Consider the following 25,014-nt stretch of genomic DNA (forward strand, 5'->3'; position numbering starts at 1 on the left):
TTAAAGTGGGTCTGGCTAATGTGGGGTGATACCCCGAAACCGGTCCCAAGATGCTTGTTGCTGGTCTAGGGAGGACCTGGCCTGGCAGTACTGTGCAAACCGCAAACTTTGTCTAAAAACACACATTTTCCTCACATGTCTATAAGGGAAACTTCTGGAATCTATGGGCGCCACAAATTTCCTTCAATCCAGCATTCCCCCAAGTCTCCTGTTAACAATGGTACCTCACTTGTGTGGGTAGGACAATAAAACCTTGATACAAAAGACCCTAAGATGGAGAGATCAGCAATAGTGGTAGCTGTGGAATTTGGGCCCATGCTTGGCCGCTACCCATGGAAACCTGCCAACCACAGACATTTTAAAAAAATGGACAACAAGGAGATTCCACTGTAGTGTGTCTTGCATGGATTCCATGAAGTTTTCTTACCCACAATGTGCTGCAAGCCTCAAACTATGCCTGAAATCACAAATTATTCTTACATTTCTGTGATGGAAACTTCTCAAATCTGCCAGAATCAACAAAAATCCTACCACCCAGTGTTACCCTACTTGTGCCTATAAAAACGCTGCAGCACTTGTGTGCACTAGTGCCCGCGGCAGGAGCAGATCAAATCGAGGTCAATGGAAGTCCCCTCACAAGGGCTCCCATTGACCTTGGTTTCATACGTTCCTGAAATCCTCTACTTGTCTAGTTTACAAAAATGTCTGTGGTTCATATATATGCATGGGTGGCACCACAGCAAGGCCGCAAATAATGCTGCTACCCCTATTGCTTGTCTTTCAACTAAGCAATTTAGGGCCTTGTATGTTGTGGTCTCGTGGCCCACCCACACAAGAGGGGTATTGTTACCATTGAGGGACAAGTGTTAACTCAGGGTGGCAGGAAACATGAGGCTCCCTGCAGATACCAGAACTTTCCGTCACAGAAATGTAAGGAAAGTGTGTGTTTTTTACCAACGTTTCACATTTGCAAAGGCTTCTGAGTAAAATTACCCAGAGGGAACCACAAAGTCATACTCCCCTGGTTGTCTAGTTTTGAAAAATGTGCAAATTTGGTAGGTTTCCCTGGGTGCTACCTGAGCTACGGTCCAAACTCAGCCTGGGTGGAGTTTGGAAGTTTAAACAAAACTCTGCCGCACTACGCAAAACTCTGCCACACTACGCAGAGCTCTGCAAGCAGTGGAGTGCATTAGATAAATGCCGTTCACGGTGATTTGCAGTGCTATGTGCTTGTCCGCATTGTGCAATCATCGTAAACGGCACCATGCACAGTGCAAGAGGGCGCTGCTTCCTTTCTGATGCTCCAGTAGATTTTTACTCGAACTGCAGCTTTCTCAATACGAACGGACGGTTTCTCAATGCGAGCAGTCGCGAGCATATGTGACCACTCGCAATGAGAAATCTGACTTCTCTCATTGAGAAATCTCGCTGGGAGGTTGATTTTCCACGCTCGCCAACTTGATTTTGACAAACGTGAATGAGTAAAAATCTCTCCGGGAGGTGAATTTTCCTCGCTCGTGCTCGCCTACTTGATGTTGCTGAATGCAAGCGAGGAAAAAAACTCTGCTCCACTATGAGAAGCAGAGTTTTTCGGAACTCCGCGAGCTCTGCGTAATGTGGAGTGTGGAAAACTCTGCAAACTCCGTGAGCGGAGCAGAGTTCACCGCCCAGACTTAGTCCAAACTCCACAGCTACCCACTTTGCAAAAAAACAGTTAGTTTTGAGTGGAACATGTGATGTATCCATGCGGTATTTTGGGCCATTTTCGGTTGCGGGCATTTAGCCAAACCCACACTCAATATATACATGTCTCTGAGCCTTTCTTTTAAATTTTTTAGCCAAAAACTTGCAATCATGAAAACAACCAGCTCAAGAGCACACAGCTCCAGAAATTTGTGATTTAAAAAAATATGGTATATTCTTCAAGGATCAGGCATTCAATTACCCAGGACACGTATTGTCTTTCTTAATGGTGCTGGGGGCTGTTGGACTTCCTGCAGCCTCCTACAACATTTAAAAAAGGTTTGCTGGTGCCCTTCCCTAATCTAGGGACACCACCCAAAAAGCTCGAAAAAATATAAAAAATAAAACACTTGCATGGCATTATGGAACGCTCCTTCAAAGGAGCCGTGAATAATAAATGAGCCGCTCCTGCTGCTCATTTTTTACTGTGGGTGTCCCGATACCCTCCTGGGACACCCATACATTATTTACAAAGGGGGTGGAGGTGTGCAGCTCCAAGCCTTTACAGGTCCCAGGGAATGCATCTCCCGGGGCAGTGTTATTTTTTAATAAGGGGCGGGGGTGAAGTCCTCTGCCCGAGCCACTAATGGCCCCTGCAACCCCATCCCTGGAGCCTTTTTTAGAAAAATAAGGGGTGTGGGGCCGACAGCTTCCCTCCCCAAGCAAGTTAGGGCCCCAGGGACACCATCTTCAAGGCCTTTGCTTTAAAATTAAGGGAAGGGAGAGCAAGGCCCGAGTCCCTGAGCCTTAACAGCGCCAGGGACCCCACTATCCAGGGCCTTTTCTTTTAAATAAGGGAAAGGGACATGCGGCCCCTCTCCCCAAGTTGCCAAGGGCCCCAGGGGCCCCATCCCCCAGACCTGTGTTGGTGCTCCAGCGTCCACCCGGGGTAACCATTAAACACAATGTTGAGGGCTGTAGGAGGAGCCCCAGGGCTCCAGCAGCCCTGCCGGCCCCCAGCCATCTACCCAGCCAGCACCACATTGTGTGCTGGCAAGAGCCAGTGCTTGTGTTTGCTCCTGTCCTGTCGGGAGCAGCATTTTTCTACCGCTTGAACCAGGCAGGAGCAAACTAAAGTTCCCTGCCTGCAAGAGTGTGGGCAAGGTATGCCGGCACTCTCCAGGGCAGGGAACCACAGTGTGCCAAGGGTGGACTCCTCGGGTCTCTTTTAAGTATCTCGTGCTGGGGGATGGAGTCCCCGAGCAGATACCAACAGTAGAAAGGGGCATGCGCCACTCCTCCCTTTTTTTGGGGCCCCGGGGAATAGAGTCCCAGGTCCCAATGAAGCCCAGGGAGGGGAGGGGGTGCTGTCTCATTGTAATCATTTAGACCCGAAGGATAACCTCCCCAGGGCAAATTGGTGACATGGTGAGGGGGGTCCATATGCTCCCTCCCATTTAATTAATATCTGGCTCTAGGAGATGGGGTTCCTGGGTCCATCTGTGGCTCAGAGAGGGGGGCCTCATGCCCACCCTCCCTTATATTTATATTTGGCCCCAGAGGATGGGGTCTCCGGGGTATCTTGCCTCGTTCAGGGAGGGGAATCCCACTCATGGCGGCTCTCCATGTTTATTCATTTTAATAAAGAGGAAACACTGGCTGAATTTTTTCTTTTTTTTACATTACGCACAATCCCACCGTATTGTGCAATTGCAGCTTTTTTAAACACCTGTACATTTTCACACACGCACATATAATGCTAAAGTTTGTCTGTACTTTAAAAATATTTTCATTTTCTTCCCCATGAGGAAAATTGTTTGCCTCATAGAGAAATGTCATCTTCTAAGCCACCATAACATAAGAATGTACTTCCTCTTTGTTCACCAGCATAAGACTTAAACAACTCGTTAACACACCGACCAACAGAACAGGACACACCTTAGATCCCATCTTCGCGGCAGGAAACAGCATTCAATTCAGCCACAGAACGCAGCCGCCATGGACCAACCACCACTGCGTACACTTCGCCATCAACAAATCCAAGGCACCCAAACCAGCGCCACGCCCACCACAAAGGAACTGGAGCAAGGTTTCTGATGAGCAACTTAACTCCACCCTCATACGAGACAACCACACCTGCGTACCCGACGCAAACGACGCAGCCAGAGAACTCCACTCCTGGATCTCCAACTGCGCAGACGAGCTTGCCCCACTACACAACCCCAACAGACAACGCCCCAGGAAAGACGCCTGGTTCACCACCGTTCTCCAAGAAGCCAGACACACCTGCAGACGCCTGGAGAAACACCAAGACAACCAAAAACAACACCTCCTCCAAGGACGCCATGACGGACTACCACAACCAGATCAGAGCCACCAAGAGGAACTTCATCCACAACAAAATCCTGGCCAACTCCACCTACTCCAAGGAACTTTTCAGTGTCATTTAAGAATTCACCAGCCCATGCAGAGAAGCCAAAGACATCACCCCATCCCAAGACCTCCGCGACAAGCTTGGAACCTATTTCCACCACAAGATCAAAAACCTCTACGACAACTTCATCGACCATCCACCAGGTGCTACAGACAGCCCCCGCCTCCCAGAAACACCAGTCAGCCCACCATCTCCAACTGGACAGCGATCACGGCTGAAGACACCACCTCGACCATGAAAAGCATCCACTCGGGGTCCCCCACCGACCCCTGCCCCCTCACATCTACCACAGAGCCGCGGCCGCCATCGCACCCGAACTACCACGCACCATCAACACCACCTTCAAAACAGGCCCCTTCCCAGAGGACTGGAAACGCGCAGAAGTCAGACCCCTGCTCAAGAAGTCCACAGCTGACCCCACCAACCTCAAGAATTATCGGCCCATCTGTCTCCTCCCCTTCGCAGCCAAAGTTGCAGAGAAAACAGTCAACAGGTAACTGAAATGATTCATTGAAGAGAAAGCTGTCCCCGACCTGTCCCAATCCGGATTCCGAAGCAACCACAGCACAGAGACTGCCCTACTAGCCACCACAGACGACATCCGCACCCTCCTGGACCAAGGCCACTCCACAGCCCTCATCCTACTTGACCTGTCAGCGGCCTTCGACACCATCTCCCACCCCACACTAGTCGCCAGACTACACGATGCAGGCATACAAGGAACAGCCATGGACTGGATCCGATCATTCCTCACCAGAAGAAGCCAAAGGATCAGACTCCCACCCTTCCTCTCCGACCCCACGAAAATCACCTGCGGAGTCCCACAGGGTTCATCCCTGAGCCCCACCCTCTTCAACATTTACAGGGCCCCCCTCGCAGCCATCATCCAATATCACGGCCTCAACATCGTATCCTACGCCGATGACATCCAGCTCATCCTCTCCCTCACCAAAGACCCCACTACTGCAAAACTCAACTTCCAGAAAGGAATGCAAGACATTGCAATCTGGATGACCAACAGCTGCCTGAAGCTCAACGCCGAGAAGACAGAAGTCCTCGTCCTCGGTACCACCCCTTCTGCATCGGACAGCACCTGGTGGCTGACTGCCCTCGGAAGCCCACCTACCCCCTCAGACTATGCCTAGAATCTCGGATTCGTACTCGACTCATCACTCACCATGAACCGACAGGTCAACGCCGTCACCTCCATCTGCTTCAACATCCTCCGCATCCTCCGCAAGACCTTCAAATGGATCCCCCCTGAGTCAAGGAAGACAGTCACTCACGCACTCATCATCAGCAGACTGGACTATGGAAATGCACTCTACGCCGGCATCAAGTCCCTACTCCGCAAAGTCCAGACAATACGGAACACCGCCGCCAGACACGTCCTCGGCTTTCCCCGACACGAACACATCAGCCAACACATACGAAGTCTCCACTGGCTCCCAGTGGAGAAAAGAGTTACTTTCAAAATCCTCACTCAAGCCTACAAATGCCTACACAACAACGGACCCAAATACCTCAACGACAGAATCAACTTCCAAGTACCCAAAAGAAACCTCCGATCTTCCAACCTTGCACTGGCCGAAACCCCTACAGAGCCAGAGCAGGCTGAAGATCCTCCTCTCACACTGAAGCCAAGACCTGGAATCAGCTACCGGCAGACATCAGATGTGCCCCCTCCCTGAACACCTTCAGGAAGATCCTCAAGACCTGGCTCTTCGACTAAACAGATCTGCGGACCCCCCCCCCTCAGCGCCTTGTGCCCCTACGGGTGAGTAGCGCTTACAATTCCCTGATTGATCGATTGATTGTTCTTGTGCCAACAAACATTTAATCCCTCTACTTGGAAAGAGTATATTTAATAGCTTATTCATGGTGGAACTTATGTTGTAAAAATGTGAATGGCAATAAACATTGATATCAGTCTGAGTTTTCCAAATGTTGCTTTGGAACCCCTGCAATAATGCCTAAAACCCCACTGCTAGTTGTAGATTTGCTCACAGTGAAATTTCACCTCAGCGAAGAAATTCCCGCGTGAGCAAATCCATGTTATGCTTTCAAAATCCGTGATTCAGAAATGGGCTTTTTCTTTGCAAAGTTTTGTGCACTCCTATGGTGAATTTAGACAGTATGAAATGGTTTAGTAAGTGGGTCCAGGAAATGTGTTTACCGTCCTCATGTTGAAATCCCCGAAGGTGCATGCAATGTATGCTTGCATTGTCTAACGCACAAAATGGCCTGATTCTCAAAGAATTTGCTACGAGTAGGTGTAATTTATGCGTTTAGTACTTCTGGAATACAGGATAAAATTATAAACAGTGTGGGGGTGGGGTCACTGGCACTAATTTTTGGGAACGGGTACTTATTTTTCTGCATCAGTCATTTACCGAAAACAAGACAGGAAAAATAAACAAAGCTGAAAGATGGAGGACGAGAAAGGAGGTAGTGTATTAATGAGGCACGAGGCTGGTTCAAGACTACACAGCCTGGGTACTGGACATGTTTGGGCCGGTACAAAAAATAGGCCCGTGTACCAAAAGAAAAGTGTCCCTCATTAGCAAAGCATATAGTTAAAAATTAGTAATATATAGTAACGAAATAGTAAAAAGCAGATCACCTGGCTATAAACTTGGCCCAAAAATGATAAAGAAACAGCCTACATACTGATCTGTCATACCAGCCCATCGGACACTGCATGGTTTCCCTATAGACCAATCCGATCCTGTTGCTGGGCATGCCGACATCTAATTCTTCCAGCCTCGGGATTCTGAGCAGAGCTTATAGCACCAGCACTCATTCTTTACAAATTAAGCACTGGTTATACAGCCCTGAAAAGTATCACGCATCAGGCGTTCAACTGACAAATTTTAATGCTGGTGTCTGCATCACCACACTAAATGCATAGTCACGCGTATTTTATCTCCCAGAGGACCTTCGAAGTCCTGCAAAAATAGCAAAAGCATCCTCTCCTATCATAATACTGCCCTGCTGGCTGCCCAGGTCAGCAATTATGAGCTCACACTGTCAGATTGGGAGTGTTGAGCTAGGGGCTGTGTCAAAGCTGTTAATGCTGTAATATTTTATTCACAGTGTTTCTTTGAATAGATAAATTCTCACAAGGCCTGGCTTCTCTGAGCTATGTAATCATTCAGTGTTAGAAAATATCACAGCTAGGCAGTATCCCAAGCCAACCTTAGGTGGACCGATACAGCGCTTTTTGATTTACAACAGTGCACCCACAGCGATTGGTCATGGAGACAGAACCTTGTTCATTACTGATGTTGCCGCTACGGCCCAGGGAAGATGTGCATTGCACGATCCTCACAGATTGCTCTGTGTGACGGTCAGGCTGGCAGGCAGCGGGTGTGGCTCAGGATGTTTTTGCCACCTTCAGGTGCTGCCACTGGGTCCCTTTTCTGTTGCCACCCTCTGTACAGACTTGGCCCAGGCCAGATTAGATGGTGAGACATTGCCAATCCTCGCTTCACGCTTCCACCCCCACCTTCCTAGCTACTCTCCCTCATGATTGTGCCCCACGCCCTACCAGTGAGTATGCCTTTGTTTCCTTGTGTCATGAGGCACCCTCTGTAGTCTTCTGTGGCGGCAATCATGACACTCACTCTAAAATGCCTGCCAACTTGCACTTCCCTGCCTCACCCATCCTGAGATAAAGAGACCGGCCAGCAACTCAACAGTGCCAGAACAGCTACCACACTGCAGTCAGCACAAGTGACAGTAAACCCATCACCATATACACCATCCTCCAAGGCCAAGAGGCTTGACTGCCTGCGATCAGCACACCAGTGTGACACATGCTACCGGGGGTGCTCAGCACAACCAAAGATTCGAATACACTGTCTGCTGGCTCAGCCTGGCAATCACTTTAGGCTAGGACAAGGTGAGTCCAGACTTGACAAACTCATAAGCGCTGCAGTGAATTTAGAATGTCAGAGTGGGTGGGGAGGGGTAATTGAGGTGCAAAGAAATGACAAAAAAAATCTTTTCTCACTGTTTTTGTTGTTCTTTATCTGTGGAGAAACCAGGGTTTTTGCAGTGTCTAACCAGACCTATGACCTGTCCTCCGATTAAAAATACATGTTAATTAGGTGTAATTACAATTGGTATTGACAACTACCTGTACGTCTCTAGTATATGGTAAGGCATGGAGGTTTACAGGCCTAGAAGATTTAATGCACTCAAGTGTGCAGTGCTGTGGTGCCTACTGTCATTTTAATGGCAGCCCTGCTCTGCAGGCTGCATTTCAAATTAAGTTATATGCAAATTCGACTTTGGAATTAAAGGTACTTCCAAAGATTTAAACTAAATTATTTTTACATATGTCACCCCTAAGTTCTCCCTTAAGTGCCTCAGGAGTAGGGTGCCTTATAACTATGAGCAGGGACATTTTGAAAGATGTTTTATAAGCCCTGGTGAAGGAAAAACTGCCAATTTCGTTTTTCACCATTGGCTTCATAGGCTAACATGGGAATACTTTAATAAAGTATAACTGTTGATAGGAGTGAGCTCAAAATATGCTTCTAAGTGTTAAAATGCTAGAATAAATCCAACAACTTGACAAGGTTAGATTTGTTGTAACTATCACAGAAAATAAGTTATAGAACTTGCTTATCTGATGTGCTAAACTCCAGCCTTACTGCAGCCTCTCCTGCCAGGCTCAACCAAACTGCTCTGATGAGGTGTGAAGTGGCTGGTATAGAGACAAAGGACATCTGGTGGGAGGAGAGATGCAGCTGCAGAGTAAAAGGCAGGATGGGGGTGGAGTAGCCAACCTGGTCTTCAAAGACAAAATGACAGTTAGGACAAGACACAGGCTCACCCCCACATGCTGTACACCCCTGCCAGTCAGGAGCCCCAGTAACTAAATTAGCAAAGTGGCTGGAAGGGGAGTGTTAGGGAAAGTTAGCCACACCAGCGGGTTGGCTTAGCCAGATCTTAACCTCCAGGAGAAAGTTTCTCAATTTTGGATGTTTAAGAATGTGCTTTCTAGGACAAGAATATGCCAAACTTTAGAGGAAGCTGTCATTCTTCTGAGTGGCACCCTGTTCCCCATTGGTCAAGGGCAGCCCCTGCTAATCACCCAGGAACGCTGGATAAATATGGGAGAGCTGTCCAACAATTCAGATCCCTTCCTGGAACTACCAGCAGAAGGAGGACTGCCCTGCTGGAACCCTGGTCTGCACCAAGAGGGTTCCACACTGAAGGAGTGCACATGCTGCACACTTTGGGAACTACAGCCCTAAGGAGTTTACCTTCCCCAACAAGAAGAAACCAGCTGACCACCTTGAGCTAGACTTTAAATGATTTGGCCAGGTGCATTGTGAGAGACGTAGTTCCAAAATCACAAGGAGCAACTCAGAGCTTCTGGAATCTTGGGCTGGTGTTGTGGACACTTTGGAACCCCAAAAGGACCTTCTGGAAGAAGATCCAAAAGTTTGGAGAAGTTTGGAGACTTTTTGTCAAACGTTCTATAAGGTGACTGAACCGTCGACAAGAGTCAAGCCAGCAACGTCAAACCACAACCCGGCCTGAGATTCCGGTTTGCTGGAGCTTTTCATTGTCGACGAGACTTCCAGGAGTTGGGCAAGGCATTGCGCTGAGCCAAGCCACCATTGTCGAACCTAAAGCCGTCCTGATGAGGAGCCTTGCTCGATGTCAAGGGAAAAAGCTTCAAAAAAGTGACTAAGTCAGAAGATAAAAACTTGACCGAACCCTACCGCTAAGTGTATCCAACCCGCGCTCCATTGCAGTTGGCCTGAAATTCCTGGTTAAGTGTGACCAGATGTCCCAAAGTGGTGCTTTTGGCAACAATGTATTTTTGTCGGTTTTGTGTCATTTCAATCATAAAAATATTTTCTATTGTTCTAAATTGGTATTGGATTTTTATTGTGTGTTGTGTTTTACTTATTTAACGTATTGGTGTCTTTAAATGTTTTGCACATCTGTCTCCTTAGTTATGCCTGCCTGCTCGTAGCCAGCTACAATAGGGTTGTGCAAGGGAATAACTGATTGATACCAGCCGCGGTTGGTAGTAGGAGTAACTGCAGGGGGGTGACGTGGGGAGGGGGAGGGGCAGGGTGGGGGATAGTAAACTATGGATTACGGAGGTTTACAGGTAAGTTAACATGTAAATTAATAAAACTAATTTCCTTGCGTGCACTGCATCCCCAAATGCGATGCTGTGCACGCAACGAAATTCGTTTTATTCATTTAAATGTTAACTTACCTGTAAACCTCTGTAATCCATAGTTTACTACCCCCCACCCTGCCCCTCCCCCTCCCCACGTCACCGCCCTGCAGTTACTCCTACCACCGACCGCGGCTGATTGATACCTTGGCTGGACCTTACATTATGATTGTGGCCCTACTACTAGTGGTAGGACCCTACTTATCCTTACTAATAAATCACATTCCAACATCATCTTTAGATAAATTATAATTTAAAACAACGGCACACAGACAACTTAAAAAGAAAGATACATGCAAGTTAAAATAATCTGTAGGAAATGTGTCTTTTTACATTATGAAACACGTGTGTGTGTGTGTGTATGTGTGTGATTGAGTGTGTGTGTTAAATGACTTGTATATTTTAAAATTGTATTACCCAGACACAATATATGAAATTGGCCTTCATTTATGGGGAGGTTTTAAGCCGTTTTAGACCTTTTTAATGCTTATAAGGGACACATCTCCAATATTTATCTCTTTACATTGCCTTCATAGCTTTGTTTTACTTGTGATAACATATATGTCGAATTGTTACACATTTGGCATTGGAACGTCACTCCTCAAGACACTGAAACATGGAAATCTCGCACATAAGCAATCGGAGAGCTTGGCCGCTATGGTTATAAGTACTACAAGAGCAAGTCACAGCAAGATCTGTGTGATTCCAGCCGACGTGTGGGTTCTCGCCGTACTGGTAAAATCTAGCCCCCCCTTTCGAAAATCCCTGAAAGTTAGTTTTTGTTGACTAATTAAACATTCAATATAAGACAGTCTATTCAATGGTAATTCATTGTAGAAGCTGAATTTGATTGTGATGGTATAAATATTTTAAACATTTCTTACTCAATTGGCCTTCCTTTCCTTTGTGTCTAGATCGTGGCCACGGATTCATGAAGCAGGTAAGCGCCTTTTTATGCAGACAAACATGTTATTCAAGTCCGGTCCCAGTCATGTTAAAGCCAGGAGAACAAAAGCGACGACAACTATCCGCAAAATGTGCAGTTCACAAGAACTCGTTAAAATGGATTGAAAACACGCATTCCAGAAATATTTAGTACATGCAGGATTGGGCAAAGCCTGACTTGACGTTAGCTGTTGTTCTTGCCCTACTGGTAAGTATTAGACGTGCGGAAAATTACAGAATTCAGAATTTTGGAAACTAAAAACACAGAACCGGTAGCTGTCCGCCAAGGCCGCCTGTCGAAGATATTCTCGGTCTGAAAAGCAGGCGGTGATACTAGAAGGAAAAAATGGCAAATTGCTACCGTGGGGTGAAGAGCTATGCTTCCCAGAACCTAACTTGTCTCCAGGCGTCGGGGGCATTTCTCCAGCCGTCCGTGCCTCACGGCTCCTACTTGAATCAGCGATCTGGGCCCCGGAATGCTAAACGTGCACGAGTCATGAGTTGTGCCGAGCTCCGATCAACGTGGCAGAAGGAATGCACAGAGGTACACAATGTAGAAATTGCGTGTTTCGTAGCAATTCCCCATGCACCCAAATCACACGTTGGCCTCTAAATGACCCGGGGTTTATGCCATGTCCATACTCTTGTAATAGATAAACTCATTTCTCGTTTGCTGCACTTTCTTTTGCTACACAGGATACACAAATACTGACAGCCACATAGAGCTGGACAGTGAGAGTAAAGAAATGCTTAAAAATGACCAGCAGTCACGTGGCAATGCTAGAGGGAGAGAGCGAGAGAAAGCGAGCAGGCCCATAGCCAGTGTGATATATTTTGGGGTGCCAGGCCCCAGAAGTTATAATACAGGATGAATGCTTGAGGGCAGGATATGTTTGGAAAATGTCTGCAATATGGTGAGAAGTTAAATAATGAGTATTTTTATCTTTTGTATTTTGGTATTTCCCCAAATATGCGTTTAATATGTTACCAAGCACTGACAAAGCCAATAGGTCTAGATTCAGTCAGTGATACGTTTAGGCACTTAACAAGTCATCACTCATTCGTCACTCATCCCTGCATTATCCGATCATCAAGCCGGTGACTCATTCTTGCATTCGTCCACTTACACATGCACAATAAAACATACACACAACTTATGCAACATAAAATACAAGAATGCAAGTAGAAAAAAGAAAACATGCTGCTGCCTAAACCTTGCAATACCAAATACAATTAACAAAGAAGCAGGTGGCTTTCTGGAGAAGGTATTGAGCACAGTGCATCTCTGTTTTAAAGTTCCAGCATGGCCGTCACGTTTAGAACCAATTTGTTGTCCATCTTGGAATAGTGACACAGTGATACACCATGGACGAAGCCATTCCATGATGATAAGTAGTTAAGATGCAGTGGTTGTGTGGGATGTGGTGAACTGCAGATGCACAAGCAAGTGTGTAGAAGTGGGTTTTTCAATAATCCACACATTAAGGTAAAGAATAATCCACTTTATGGGAATAAAGATGTAAAGGTATAGAGCCCATTGACCAGCATCCTTTCAGTTCCCCAGTTTCTTCACAACTGCCTAACTGACAACCATCTTACAAGGCAGGAATTATGGAACCTGGAATCACGCTTGGAAGATGTGAAGCATAACAAACATTGTACAGAAGACAGAACACACGAATAAAGAACTACCTTACATAATAATACTGAGGATGTAACAACGTGGCTCATTAGCAATGTCTCAGGGGCTGTAGTATGCTCCAAGAGATGAAAATAAACAGAGAAGGAAATAAATTAAATGGGAACTATTAAAGGAGAAAATGGAAAACTAAAGGACTGGCCCTGAAGCACACTCATTTTCAGAAAGATCGGCAAGAAAGCCAATGACTGAAGTGGGCTGACCCACTGTCCTCTTGTCTTGGATAGAAGCAAAGTATAAACAAAACTCATACAGACTAATGAAAGAAGAGGGATGACCCAAACCACTCTATATATGTACATTTATTTATGCATAGATGTGACTTTGATTCGGGCTTTTATTTACAAGAATCTGGCAGATAACAAAGCCTGTCAGGTCTTTTGATGAAATGGTAGCAAGAATGTTTGCAGTGCAAATCTTCTCCAAACCCCACCACCCCCACCAACCCTCAAGCATATGACAAAGGGGTTAATCAACAGCAAAGCCTTTCCCTACAATAGTAATCAGTGAGATTTCCTGCAATAAAATAGGCTTTAAGTCAGTGCAGGAACAATCTACACTTAAAAGCCTACTGGATTTAATATGTGTTACATAACAAATAAAACAGGCCCACTGCTTTTGTCCAAACATTTCATAATAAACATACCAGGCAAATCATATGGCATCTATAACTTTCCCAATGAAATAATCAGGTCAATATCTTTTATCCTTATGTTGTCAATATGACCAACTCAGACCTACTGTATTGAGCACAAGCTTTCCCACAAGGCAATCATAAGGTATACCCTAACAAAATAACAAATATGCTCACAATTATTGTCAAAATGTAATACAATCCCTCCTAAGAGATCCTAAGATGAACTATCTCTGAAAAATCTTCCATCCAGAGTGTTTCTTCATGTCGGTCACAACAACAAAACCTTTGCCTTCTAAGGTGATCTGTCTGATTCCATTTAACCACATTTCTGCCCATACCTGCCAAGGTTCCAGATTGCTATGGTGACATTCTCATAATTTCATTATAATTATGAGTGACATTTCAACAACTATGAGTGACACTTTCTTGCAAGCAAAATCAAACAGTAAAGACTAGTGAAACATATAGATGTTAGAAATTACCTCCATTGAGCAAGGAGAAGCTCTAAGAAGTCACTGAACTAAAGTGCTCTAACGGGAGGCAGCTGAAAACTGAGGAGAACAGTCATACTGTGTGGAGGCACAGGGTGTAATGATAATGCAGAAAGTGATGTCATCTGCTTAGTGCTTTTAGGAAGCAGGCAGACTACTTCAAAGGTTTAATGGCTAGAGTGCATGAGGTGAATCAACATGATTCGGACAGAGTCTCTACGAAAAAAATGTTTATGTGCTTGGAGTCTGAGGACAGTATTGTTTCTAGTATGTTTGTAATGAGGCTTAAAAGAAATGGAATCCAATGGAATAATTTGTTTGGCAACACAGGAAATAAGTTGTATTGTTATTAACACACTGACAGTACACTCATGGGCGGGTGGCAGTGGCTAGTACTACATACTGGTCTTGAGTTTTGCAGCACTGCAGGTAGTGTGACTGGCGTCGGTGACTCTGCAAGACAGCGGGTTCAGGCCAGAAGCCACCTCCCACCGGCAATCATTTTGGTGTGCCACTCACTATTAGTTTAGGCTACCCGGAGTCGTCATTGCGTCCTGTCTGTCCTGGCGGCCACTGCAACTGGTCACAGTCACGGTCAGTCATGACTCCGTTATGACTCTCTCCCTGGCCCTGGGCTCAGCAATAATGATTTCGCCAGTCATAATAAGATCACATCACAGTGGCGCGGGCGGCCCGGTGGGAGCAGCAGGCAGCACTGCAAGCTGAGCGCCAAGATTGTGGCAGGTGCCACAGCCTGCAAACCAGTAGCCTGCCGCCTTCTTCACAAACTCCCAGCTCTGGCAGCCATTGGGCACTATCTTGTGGCGTCAGGCTCGGCTGTGTGATTCTCAGAGCCGTGCGGCACCGCGGGAAATAATAGATAGGATGTAGTGAGCCTGCCAGCACCGTAGCTCAGTGGTGCAGCGAGCCCCCCAGCCTGAGGGAGTACCAAGCACAGGCCACGGGTGGTGCATTGCCAGCTTCCACACACACAGTTTGTAGTGCTTTAGTGACAGCTGAGATACATGCATACAGGTGACAATGCATTTCAGTGCGGTGATGCGGAGCACCACACTGAAATGCGTCAGTCTAATGCCTGTTGCGTGGTACTTGGTGGGGCTGTTTCTGCCTACAGGCTTTAGAACAATGTAATACCAATCCACGCTTAAAAACCTATTGACTTTATAACATGCTTTTCACAGTACATCCGTCCAACTGATTTTTATCACACATTCTCATAATAAACAGATCAAAACTGTGAAATTTAATATAACTTTTCCTAATGAAACAACATGGCCTATGTTCTTTACCATTGTCTTGACATCATAACTCTTACAGGTCTACGGAAGTGTGCATAAGCTGGCAACCATCATGTATCAGGTGTAAAATTACAAATATGCTGAAAATTACAGTATGAAAAGCTATATACACCCCCATTAAAAGTTTATCACATTGTACCTCTTCTACTTTCAGGTATTTTCTAAAGTGCGTGCCCAACACCAAACCCCTAGCTTCCTACAGTAATCTGTGTGGTTTCATGTAACAAAATACCTGTTTACAGACTATATCACAGTGTGATAACAATCCACTATTAAAAGCCTATTGCCTTTAATATATGCTTTTCAGAATAAATAAGCCAAGGCTACAGCCTTTTTTTATAACTTTTCATCATAAACAGATCAGATCTTTTGCATTGGACACAACTTTCTCCAATGAACCAATCAGGCCTACTGTATAGAGAACAAGATTTCCTACAAGGTCATCATCGGGCATACAGTTATAACATTACAAATGTATACAAAATTACTATTTGCAAAGCAAAATACCAATCCTCCTGAGAGGGCCTAACAAGGACTATCACAGTGCAAATCTTCTAAACTTACGTTTTGCGAGAGCGGTTAACAAACCCCTTTAGTTACTACAGTAATAGGTGAGATTCCAAGTAACAAAATACCTGTCTTCAGGCTTTAATAATAGTTAGTAGTAGGTAGTAGATGTAGGAAAGTAGGATCTTCTTTTATGGTTACCCCCACTTTTTGCCTGGTGCTAAACTGTTATTGATTGGTTTGACTGGGAGCCTGTTAATCAGGACCCCAGTCTCTCTGCTTTCACCCTTAAATTGTTATTTTCAGTACTTAGGTACATCCCAGATTGGATACTGAGGTACCCTTATCAGTCCCTAGTATATGGTCCTAAGGTACCCAGGGCTTAAGTACCCTAGAGGTCCCCCATGGGCTGAAGTATGTATTATGCTACCCATGGGAGACCATTCGAACTGTTACTACAGGCCTGCCATTGCAGCCTGTGAAAGCTGGTGCTAGCACCACTTACGAAAGATATAGGTTTCCTATATCTAGGGGCACAGCACTTAAAATCTATAAGTCACTCCTATAGCAAGCCTTTACAATCCTGAGGGTAGGGTGCTTGTCTCTAAGTGTGAGGGAGCCCCTACAGAGTTCATTCTCCCGGGTTGTAAGTGAAGCAGCCACATACCATATAGAGGGGCACCGCGTAATTACGCGATGACTATCTTGATATTGGCTGCAACAAATCCGATCATGTTTGGTATCAAACATGTTGGAATCATACCCCCCACACCCTAACCGGTGTGGGAGGTATGATTCCAAGCACTGGAAGAGCCCTCCGTTAAGCTCTCAGTGTTCCCTGTACCAGTCTTCTAGACCCGGATAGCACAATATGACTGCTCCCAACCAGAGACACGAATCTGCCCTCCTGCTGCTGAGCCAAGCTTGAGCATGGGGTGGCAGAACAATAGGTATCCTGTCACAGGGAGGTGTGACCACCTCCCAGACAGGATTTAGTGTATCGGGCCGGGTGGGTGCGCTTCCCAGCACCTCTCAGTCTGCATTTGGAGCACATTTGGTGCCTCCTTGCATAGTCCAGTTCAAACCAGCTCTGGAAGCCATTGGCTCCCACTCTGGGGTAAAACTGGACAAAGGATATGGGAGTAACTTTCCACCTGTCCAAACCCTCCCTTGGGAGGGTCCCCTGAATCATCCCAAAATTTTCCTTAGGGTACTTAAGGGCTTGCCTGGGTGTAGGTCCCTAGATTCATCATGGGACACAATTCAATGCAGACACCACTTCAACTTCTACCATCTGGACACTCTGGACTTTGCTGGACTTCGTTTGGGCTTGACTTCATCTCCCTTCCAGTCTTCTGCATTGTCTGTGCCTGTGCACAACACAGGAACGTTCCAAGGCCTGTGGGCATCCAAGACACCAAAGGAATCTCCCCTGGAGTGAAGGAGTCACTTCCCTGCATCTACAGGCACCACAACTAAGCTTACCGGTCTGCTGATCCTGAGCACCCATGGACTCCAAAAGGCTCAGCAACACAGGTGGTGGTTCTCCACAGCTCTTGAGGCCTGCCCTACCCTTTCACCAAGTTTGAGGCCAGTATCCCTCGTAGGAGCCGCAGGAACCGAACCCCTGTGCACTGCGCAGACTTGCTATTATGAAGGCTTGTTTGCTTCCTTCCACCAAGATCTTCGGGCTCCAAGTAGCCCCAACCTCAAGAATCAAGACCAGAATCCTCCTCCACATCGCATTGTTTGCACTGTGGCCTGCATCTTTTGGTGAGCTGCTCGATGTCCTCTTGCTACTCCAGTGCCTCCGGCCTGTGGGTCCTGTTGAGGATCACCCTTGTTTATTTTGGGCTCCCCTGATTGTTCGGGGCCTGCCCTGACTCCCCTGCTTGTGGTGAGTCCCCTGGACCTTGCTGGTCCCTTCATTGCACCTTCTTCGACTTCCACGTTGGTTGCAGTTGCCAAGGCTTGTTGGTGCTCCCAACGGATACCGACCCCTCAACATCCGACATAGGACAGCTCATGCACGGCTCCTGCAACTCCAGACATCGGTGGGCAATCATCTTCCAGGTCTATGGGTCACTCCTGAGTGACATAGACTCTGTCCCCTCTGCTTGCAGGTACTCTTCAACTTGAATCCACCTTCAGATTTCACTGGACACTTTCTCCTTCTCCAGCAGAGGCATTTTCCTGAAGTCCTCCATTTACGTCTGCACCCGGGCTGGAATTTCTGCACCTGGACTGTACTCTCTGCACTCAGAGAGTACGCTCCGCACCCAGACCATACCCTCTGCCCCCGGACCGTACTCTCTGGCTCGAGCCGTAATCTCCGGCTCGGGCCGGATAAAGTGTAATCAATGGGCCGGATTGCAATTTTTACAAAAAGGAACATTAGGAATATATAAAAAAGGGTAGAGGGGATAATGAAAAACAGTTTGGGCAGGGAAAAGGGTAAGGCCAGACACTACATCATAACCCATAAAAATGTTCTCCTTTGCATCATGGTACATGCAGTGCACAATTTGTGCTCCCCTCAGTATTGACTGCACCAAATGAGTGTATGGGTACTGCCTGAGTGAATGGATGAGTGCATGAGTAGTGCCTGAGTGGAAGGTTTGGTGGAAGGGTAATGTCTGGGTCATTTGATGAGTTCAAGTATGAGTACAAGAGTAATCCCTGGGTCATTGGATGAGTGCATGTGTAGTGCCTGAGTGAATGGATGAGTGCATGAGTAGTACCTGAGTGGAAGGTTTGATGGAAGGGTAATGTCTGGGTCATTTGATGAGTACAAGTATAAGTGCAAGAGTAATGCCTGGGTCATTAAATGAGTGCATGGGTAGTGCCTGAGTGAATGGATGAATGCATGAGTAGTGCCTGAGTGGAAGGTTTGGTGGAAGGATAATGTCTGGGTCATTTGATGAGTGCAAGTATGAGTGCAATAGTAATGCCTGGATCATTGGATGAGTGCATGGATAGTGTATCACTGTATGAATGAGTGCAGAAGTAGCATTAGAGGTGAATGAATGAGTTCAACAGTAGTGCCTGCGTGATTGCATGAGTACATGGGTAGAGCATTGGTGATTGCATAAGTGCAGTGGTAGTGTCTCGGTGATTGCATGAGTGCATGGGTTTTGCCTCTGTGAAATGAAAAATGCAAATATGATGCCCGCGTTATCCTATTAGTGCCAAAATTGTGCTATAGAGATTAGATGACTGCATGGAAAGTGTTTGTGTGAAAGGATCACTCACTGGCTGATGATATCAGCAACATAATGAAAGTTTTTAAATAGTGTAAAGGATCAACATTATTTTTAATAGAAATAAATAACATAACAGTGTTGACTGCGCAGTCAACACTGAGGGGAGTGCAAATTATGCACTGCATGTACCATGATGCAAAGGAGAAAACATTTTTGGGTTATGATGTAGTGTCTGGCCGTACCTTTTTCCCTGCCCAAACTGTTTTTCATGACCTCCTCTACCATTTATCACACATCCCTAATTTTCCTTTTTGTAAAAATTGCTATCTGGCCCATTGATTACACTTTATCCGGCCCTAGCCGTAGTTTACGGCTCAAGCCGGAGAGTAGAGCCCTAACCAGAAAGTACGGTCCGGGTGTGGAGAGTACATTCTGGGTGCGGAGAGTATGTTCGGGGTATGGAGAGTACGGTCTGGGTGTGGAGAGTAAGGTCCGGGTGCAGAAATTCCAGCCTGAGTGCGGACGTAACGTTAGGAGTCGTAAGTGCATTCTGTGAATACCAAAAATCGTAAGAGCCTTCTGTGAATACCAAAAGTAGTAAGTTTAGGATTTTGTCTCAGATTAGTTCTGTGAATCAGCCCCACAGTGTTTCTAAGGGTTTCTATAAATATCTTCATTGGAATGGATATCTCCTTGACCGGATCTGAAGAGATAAGTGATTCGGCAATAGTGTGGATCTGTTCAAGAATCCTCTTCTGAGTTGAATCTGAAATTTTCGCACTCAATCCTTGTCCAGTAACATTTCAGGAACATACCACAGACTCTAGAATCTAATGTATCTGATATTTCATTTTAGTTGCCAATTTGTATTCTGGATTAACAACATGTGGGAGTAAGAAGCTGCAGACGTGACAGACTGAATAATGCTAGGGATTTAATTCCCACCTGTCCTACTCTCCATTGAAGTGGGTGGGCCTAGATCTTTCCCTCATTTCTTGGTGGGTGAACAGTGTATTATATTACCAAATGACCTGGATTATCACAGTACTCGCATAACCCCCTCTTCATGCCACAAAGATTGGACCATGGGTGGTCCAATTTGCATTGGTTCCTCTTACTGCCCAATTGAACAAGTAGGAAACATGGTTGGAGTTTCTGGCTGTTTGATTGAGGGGATGGAAATGGAATATCTGCTCCTCACCAGTCTTTCTGTTCTTCTTCAATGCAAACCATGTTCTATCATCATTGCCAATTCAATTAATTCAGAGTCTTGAGCTTAAGGGACCGTAACAGCTTATCATTTAGTCCCCTTTGGAAAAAGGAATTAGGTTTTTCTCAAACCAAGTTGTTTCAGCAACAAGTTAGCATACATAAGTAACATAGGACAGAACAACCATATTTTTTGTTAGCTATCACATAGGGCTTTGTCTGCAAAAAACTCCCAATTAGAACATTCAGACATTTTCTTAAATTGATACAGAAAGGGAGAATAGTTATTTGAACAGGAATCTCACTGCATTGCCCAAGATACAGCCCAAGATACGGCTATCAGAAGGAAGCCGGCCAGGGCATTAAGCAAAATACACTGTTAGGTTATCCAAAACTTCTCTGAGTTTTGTATGATCCTAGAGTAGAGAGGGAAATTATGGCCCATGGTCGGAATATCTCCAGCTCTATTTGCCAACATCTTCTCAAGTGCAACATCCTCAACCCTCAGATTCAATAATTCCTGATTTTTCGGGTGGAGGACAAAACTTCCATTTCCAGACTAGGGTCTATAGTGTCCTTACAGGAATTCCTTTGTAGACCATGCAAACTATCAAGGACTAGATGCTGAATTAACTTTTTGATTCTTTCCTTGGTACCTTCTGATAAATGGGTGGCACCTTCAGGTTAGAACTGTCACCCTTATGGTCATCATCCCCAAACATTTTGCCTTGGCCCTACACTTTTTAGTTAAATGAATTCTTGTTGTCTATAAGATTCTGTGCTCTTTCTCACTTCTAGCCAGAGCTAAAGTGCGTGTGCCATTTCCATTAAACATAGTACATTTGGAATATTTCATTTACCTATAAGTCCCTTGTAGAATGGTATATCATATACCTGTAAATTAAATGCTACTAGTGGGACAGCAGCACATATTGTGCCAACCACTGAAGCAGTGATGGCTCCCCTGCTAAGGCAGAGAAGTGTCGCCCCACTGCTTTTCAGCAGTGTAAGGAAAAATAAATTGATAATAACACAATGAGTTGGGGACGGGAGGAGTGGTTCTCAATCCCTAAGTGCGCATGAATGTTCCAGAGAACATGCTAAGTGTGCATGAACAAACATTCAAGCGCACTTAGCATGTTCTCCACCCCTGGGTGGAGAACATGCCCAGGGTCCCAGTCCCCATCTGAGCGGCAAACCTTGGCACTCAGACCAATCACAATGCTGCATTGCAGCATTGGGATTGGCTCAGGGGAGCCTGGGTGCATCCTGTTCCATGTTCCAGACAGAGGGATGAGTAAAGACGGGTAGAGGAGGCCGCGGCAATGCAGCGAGGAGGTAAGTTTAATTTTTTCTTTTCCCCCCTTCCTCCTCCTACCCCGCTATCCATGCCGGCTGCCACTGCACTTAAGTAGCCCCTTAAAACATAGCCCAGGGCTGCCATTGCAGTTTGAATGCAGTTCTAAACTCTAAATTTGATTTGGCAATATGAACCCCCTTGACAAGCCCTAAACTCCCCGTTGATTGCATATAAGTCACCTCGAGATTCAGTGGCGGCTGGTGAAATTTGAAAATTGTGAGGCATAAGACTAGATCAGTGTGTATGGCATATGAGCAAGCAAGGCCGATTATCCATAAGAAACTCCCACCCACTTCGAAGACGTTTTTAAAAAAATGGGGATCAGCGGTGCATTTTCCAGCACAATTTATTTCAGAAACTGACCGAAAAGCCAATGTTTTTACTGTCATGTGTAAAGAACTCTTACACTTGGCATCCTTAGGGTGGTCTTCCCCCAACTTTTTGCCTGCTTACCTCCACTTTTTGCTGCATTTTTTTGTTGGCCTTAGGTCTCCTAACCAGTCCTAAAGTGCATGTACTTCTCCCCTAAAACATGGTGACTTTGGTATGTACCTGATTGCCATATTTATTTTACCTGTAAGTCCCTTGTAAAGTAGTATACCATATACCTAGGGTCTGTAATCTAAATACTACTAGTCGGTCTGCAGCACTGGTTGTGCAACCTACACGAGTAGCCTTTTAAACCTGTCTCACGCCTGCCATTGCATGGCCTGTGTTTGCAGTTTACTGCCACTTCGACTTGGCATTTAAAACCACTTGCCAAGCCTTAAACTCAGTAGTGGCCCGTGGTGGGAGTGCTGCAGGGTTGGTGAGGTGAGGCAGGGGAGGAGCAGGGTGGGGGTAGTAAACTATGGAACATGGACCAACGGAGGTAAGTAAACAAATAAATAAATAAAATGAATTTTGTTGCGTGCACTGCATCGCATTTGGCAATGCAGCGTGCGCAATGAAATTCGTTTTATTTATTTATTTGTTTACTTACCTCTGTTCGGCCGTAAGCTGTAGTTTACAACCTCCAGCCTACATCTCCCCCGCCCCGCCCACCGCCCCGCAGCACTCTCACCACAGGGCCCGTACTGCTTAAACTCCCATTTTATTTCACATAAGTTACCCTTAAGGTAGGCCCTAAGTCACCTTAAGGGCAGAGTGTTGTGTATCTAAAAGGCAGGACATGTACTTTTAAGTTTTATATGCCTTTGCAGTGACAAACAGCTAAATTCATTTTTCACAGCTGTTAGGCCTACTCCTTTCAAAGGCTAGCATTGGGGATTCCTTAAAACACCCTTTAAGCTTTGATTCCTCATTGGAAAGGAGTCGTTACCTCATGTTTAATGTCTTTGGAATGGTGGTGATAAACCCTCTGTAATGGTAAAGTTGGATTTGACATTCCCATTTTAGAAATGCCACTTTTGGGAAGTGGACATTTCTCTGCTCCTACCTTTGCTCTGCATACCTGGAACCTGTTTCCAATACACGTCTGGGCTGGGTGGCAGCTACACTTTAAGCATTCCCTATAGACAGCCAAAATCACAAGAAGTGCTGGGTGTGACAGAGGACTCATCTACATTTATCTGCATTCTGATAGCCTTCCTGGGCAGGAAGGGGGAGAGGTAGTTCTCACTTACATCTGAATAGGCTGTGTCCTGTCCTCACACAAAGGACTGATCACCCTCCACAGATAGCCTGGCAGACAGGGCTGGGTTGAAAAAGATCCTTGTGCACTTCCAAGAATTCCTTTGCAATCACCCCCTACACCAAAGGCACTTTTGGGTATAAGTAGCAGGTCTCTGGCCCTAACAAATCAGTACACTACCCGTCCTGGGAAGAACTCTGCTGGAGTAAAGATTGCTGTGCTGAAAGGATTCCCACTTTGCTGTGACTGACTGTTCTGAGGAACTGCTGCTCTGCTTTGCTGAGCTGCCCTGCTGCCTGCTGATCTCTGCCCTCCTGAAGACAAGGACTAGACCCTCTCATCTGAACCCAGAGTGATTCCAAGGCCTTGCTGGCCTGCTTCCTGCTTTCTGAAGTCTCAGTTACACAAAAGACTTTCAGCAATCCTGCTGGTGCCGCTGGAATCTGCCCCCTCCAGTCCTGCGCCTCAGAAGTGGGTTTTGCAGCTGGTTTCTGCACAAACTGAAGCATTGCCTCGACTGCGTGACAATTTTTGCCATATCGCCCTTCAACACCGGAGTAGAGGCTGCTCGACGATGAGGATTCCACAGCCTGCATGGCTGGACAACGACCCTCTGCGCAGCTCAACGATGACACATTGCATTCCCTAGAACGGAGCACAATGATGACGCGGGGCCCTCTTTGCGTGGCTCAATGACGATACAGTAGACTCTCGATGTCGACAAAAGCGCCATCCAAGGTATTCTTTTTACAGCTGGACCTGTCTGGGTACTGTAGCCAGCCTTCTGTCAATCGTGGTCAGCCCGAATTTTGACTTTGCATCGGTCCCTTGCGACCTCAAGTTACCTTTTTACCGCTAGTGACTTCTAAGCACTATTGTTGGATTAGTCTTTAAAAATTCATATCCTGACTTCTGCTTATTGCAGTTTTTTTGTTTTAGTCTTGTTTTAGTCAGATAAATATTTTCTATTTTTCTAAACCTGTGTGGAGTTTTTTTGTGGTGTTTTAATTGAGTTACTGTAATTTAAGGTACACACAAATACTTTACACATTGCCTCTTAAGTTAAACATGTCTGCTCTTTGCCAAGCTACCTGAGGGTGAGCACAGGTTAATTTAGGGTGTGTATCTGACTTACCCTAACTAGGGTGGTGGTCCCTACTTGGACAGGGTGCAAAGGTTTGCGAACTAGAGACCCCATTTCTAACAAGGAATATTTCAAAGAATTCCTTTCTTATCAAGAAAAATGGACCCTGCCCAAGGGTGCGGACAGTATTCTACCACAGTAACGTTCACAATGCTGTGTTAGTCAATATTGTGCACATATTATGGCAGGACAATATTTTGACATTTAATAGCGTGACAAACAACTGTCCAGACACCATGCAAGAGAATTTGGGTTTGGGCTCTACCCACGTAAAGCTTTGCAAAGTGGTTGTGTGCCCTGTATAAATGAAGAATCCCATTGAGCATGGCAGATTCTCTTATTCTCAATATTCCATCATGTCAAGCTGGCAGGCTGACACAAGGGATGCTAGTCAGATATGTTGCCAGTTTGTTCAATATGTTACTGGTGTTGCATGTAGAGGCCAGAGATACCAATTGTGCTACTGTTGGTGAGACATGAAAATTGCTTTTAGGTTGGGCCTAAAGGTTCTATGAATGGTTCTCTCACAAGCTGTAGAT

At 45.8% G+C, this 25,014-nt stretch overlaps 1 protein-coding gene across 1 annotated transcript in view; it reads left to right on the plus strand.

Annotated features, from left to right (window-relative positions):
- Window positions 1-25,014, plus strand: part of CLNK (cytokine dependent hematopoietic cell linker) — a 1,059,843-nt gene that overhangs the window by 237,259 nt on the left and 797,570 nt on the right. Inside the window, exon 3 of the mRNA XM_085642412.1 lies at window positions 11,243-11,268. Within this exon, the coding sequence (XP_085498538.1) occupies window positions 11,243-11,268 (26 nt within the window). The remainder of the gene's footprint in view (window positions 1-11,242; window positions 11,269-25,014) is intronic.

The sequence above is a fragment of the Triturus cristatus genome, chromosome 2_2 (genome assembly GCF_964204655.1).
Source record: "Triturus cristatus chromosome 2_2, aTriCri1.1, whole genome shotgun sequence".
NCBI classification, from domain to species: Eukaryota; Metazoa; Chordata; class Amphibia; order Caudata; family Salamandridae; genus Triturus; species Triturus cristatus.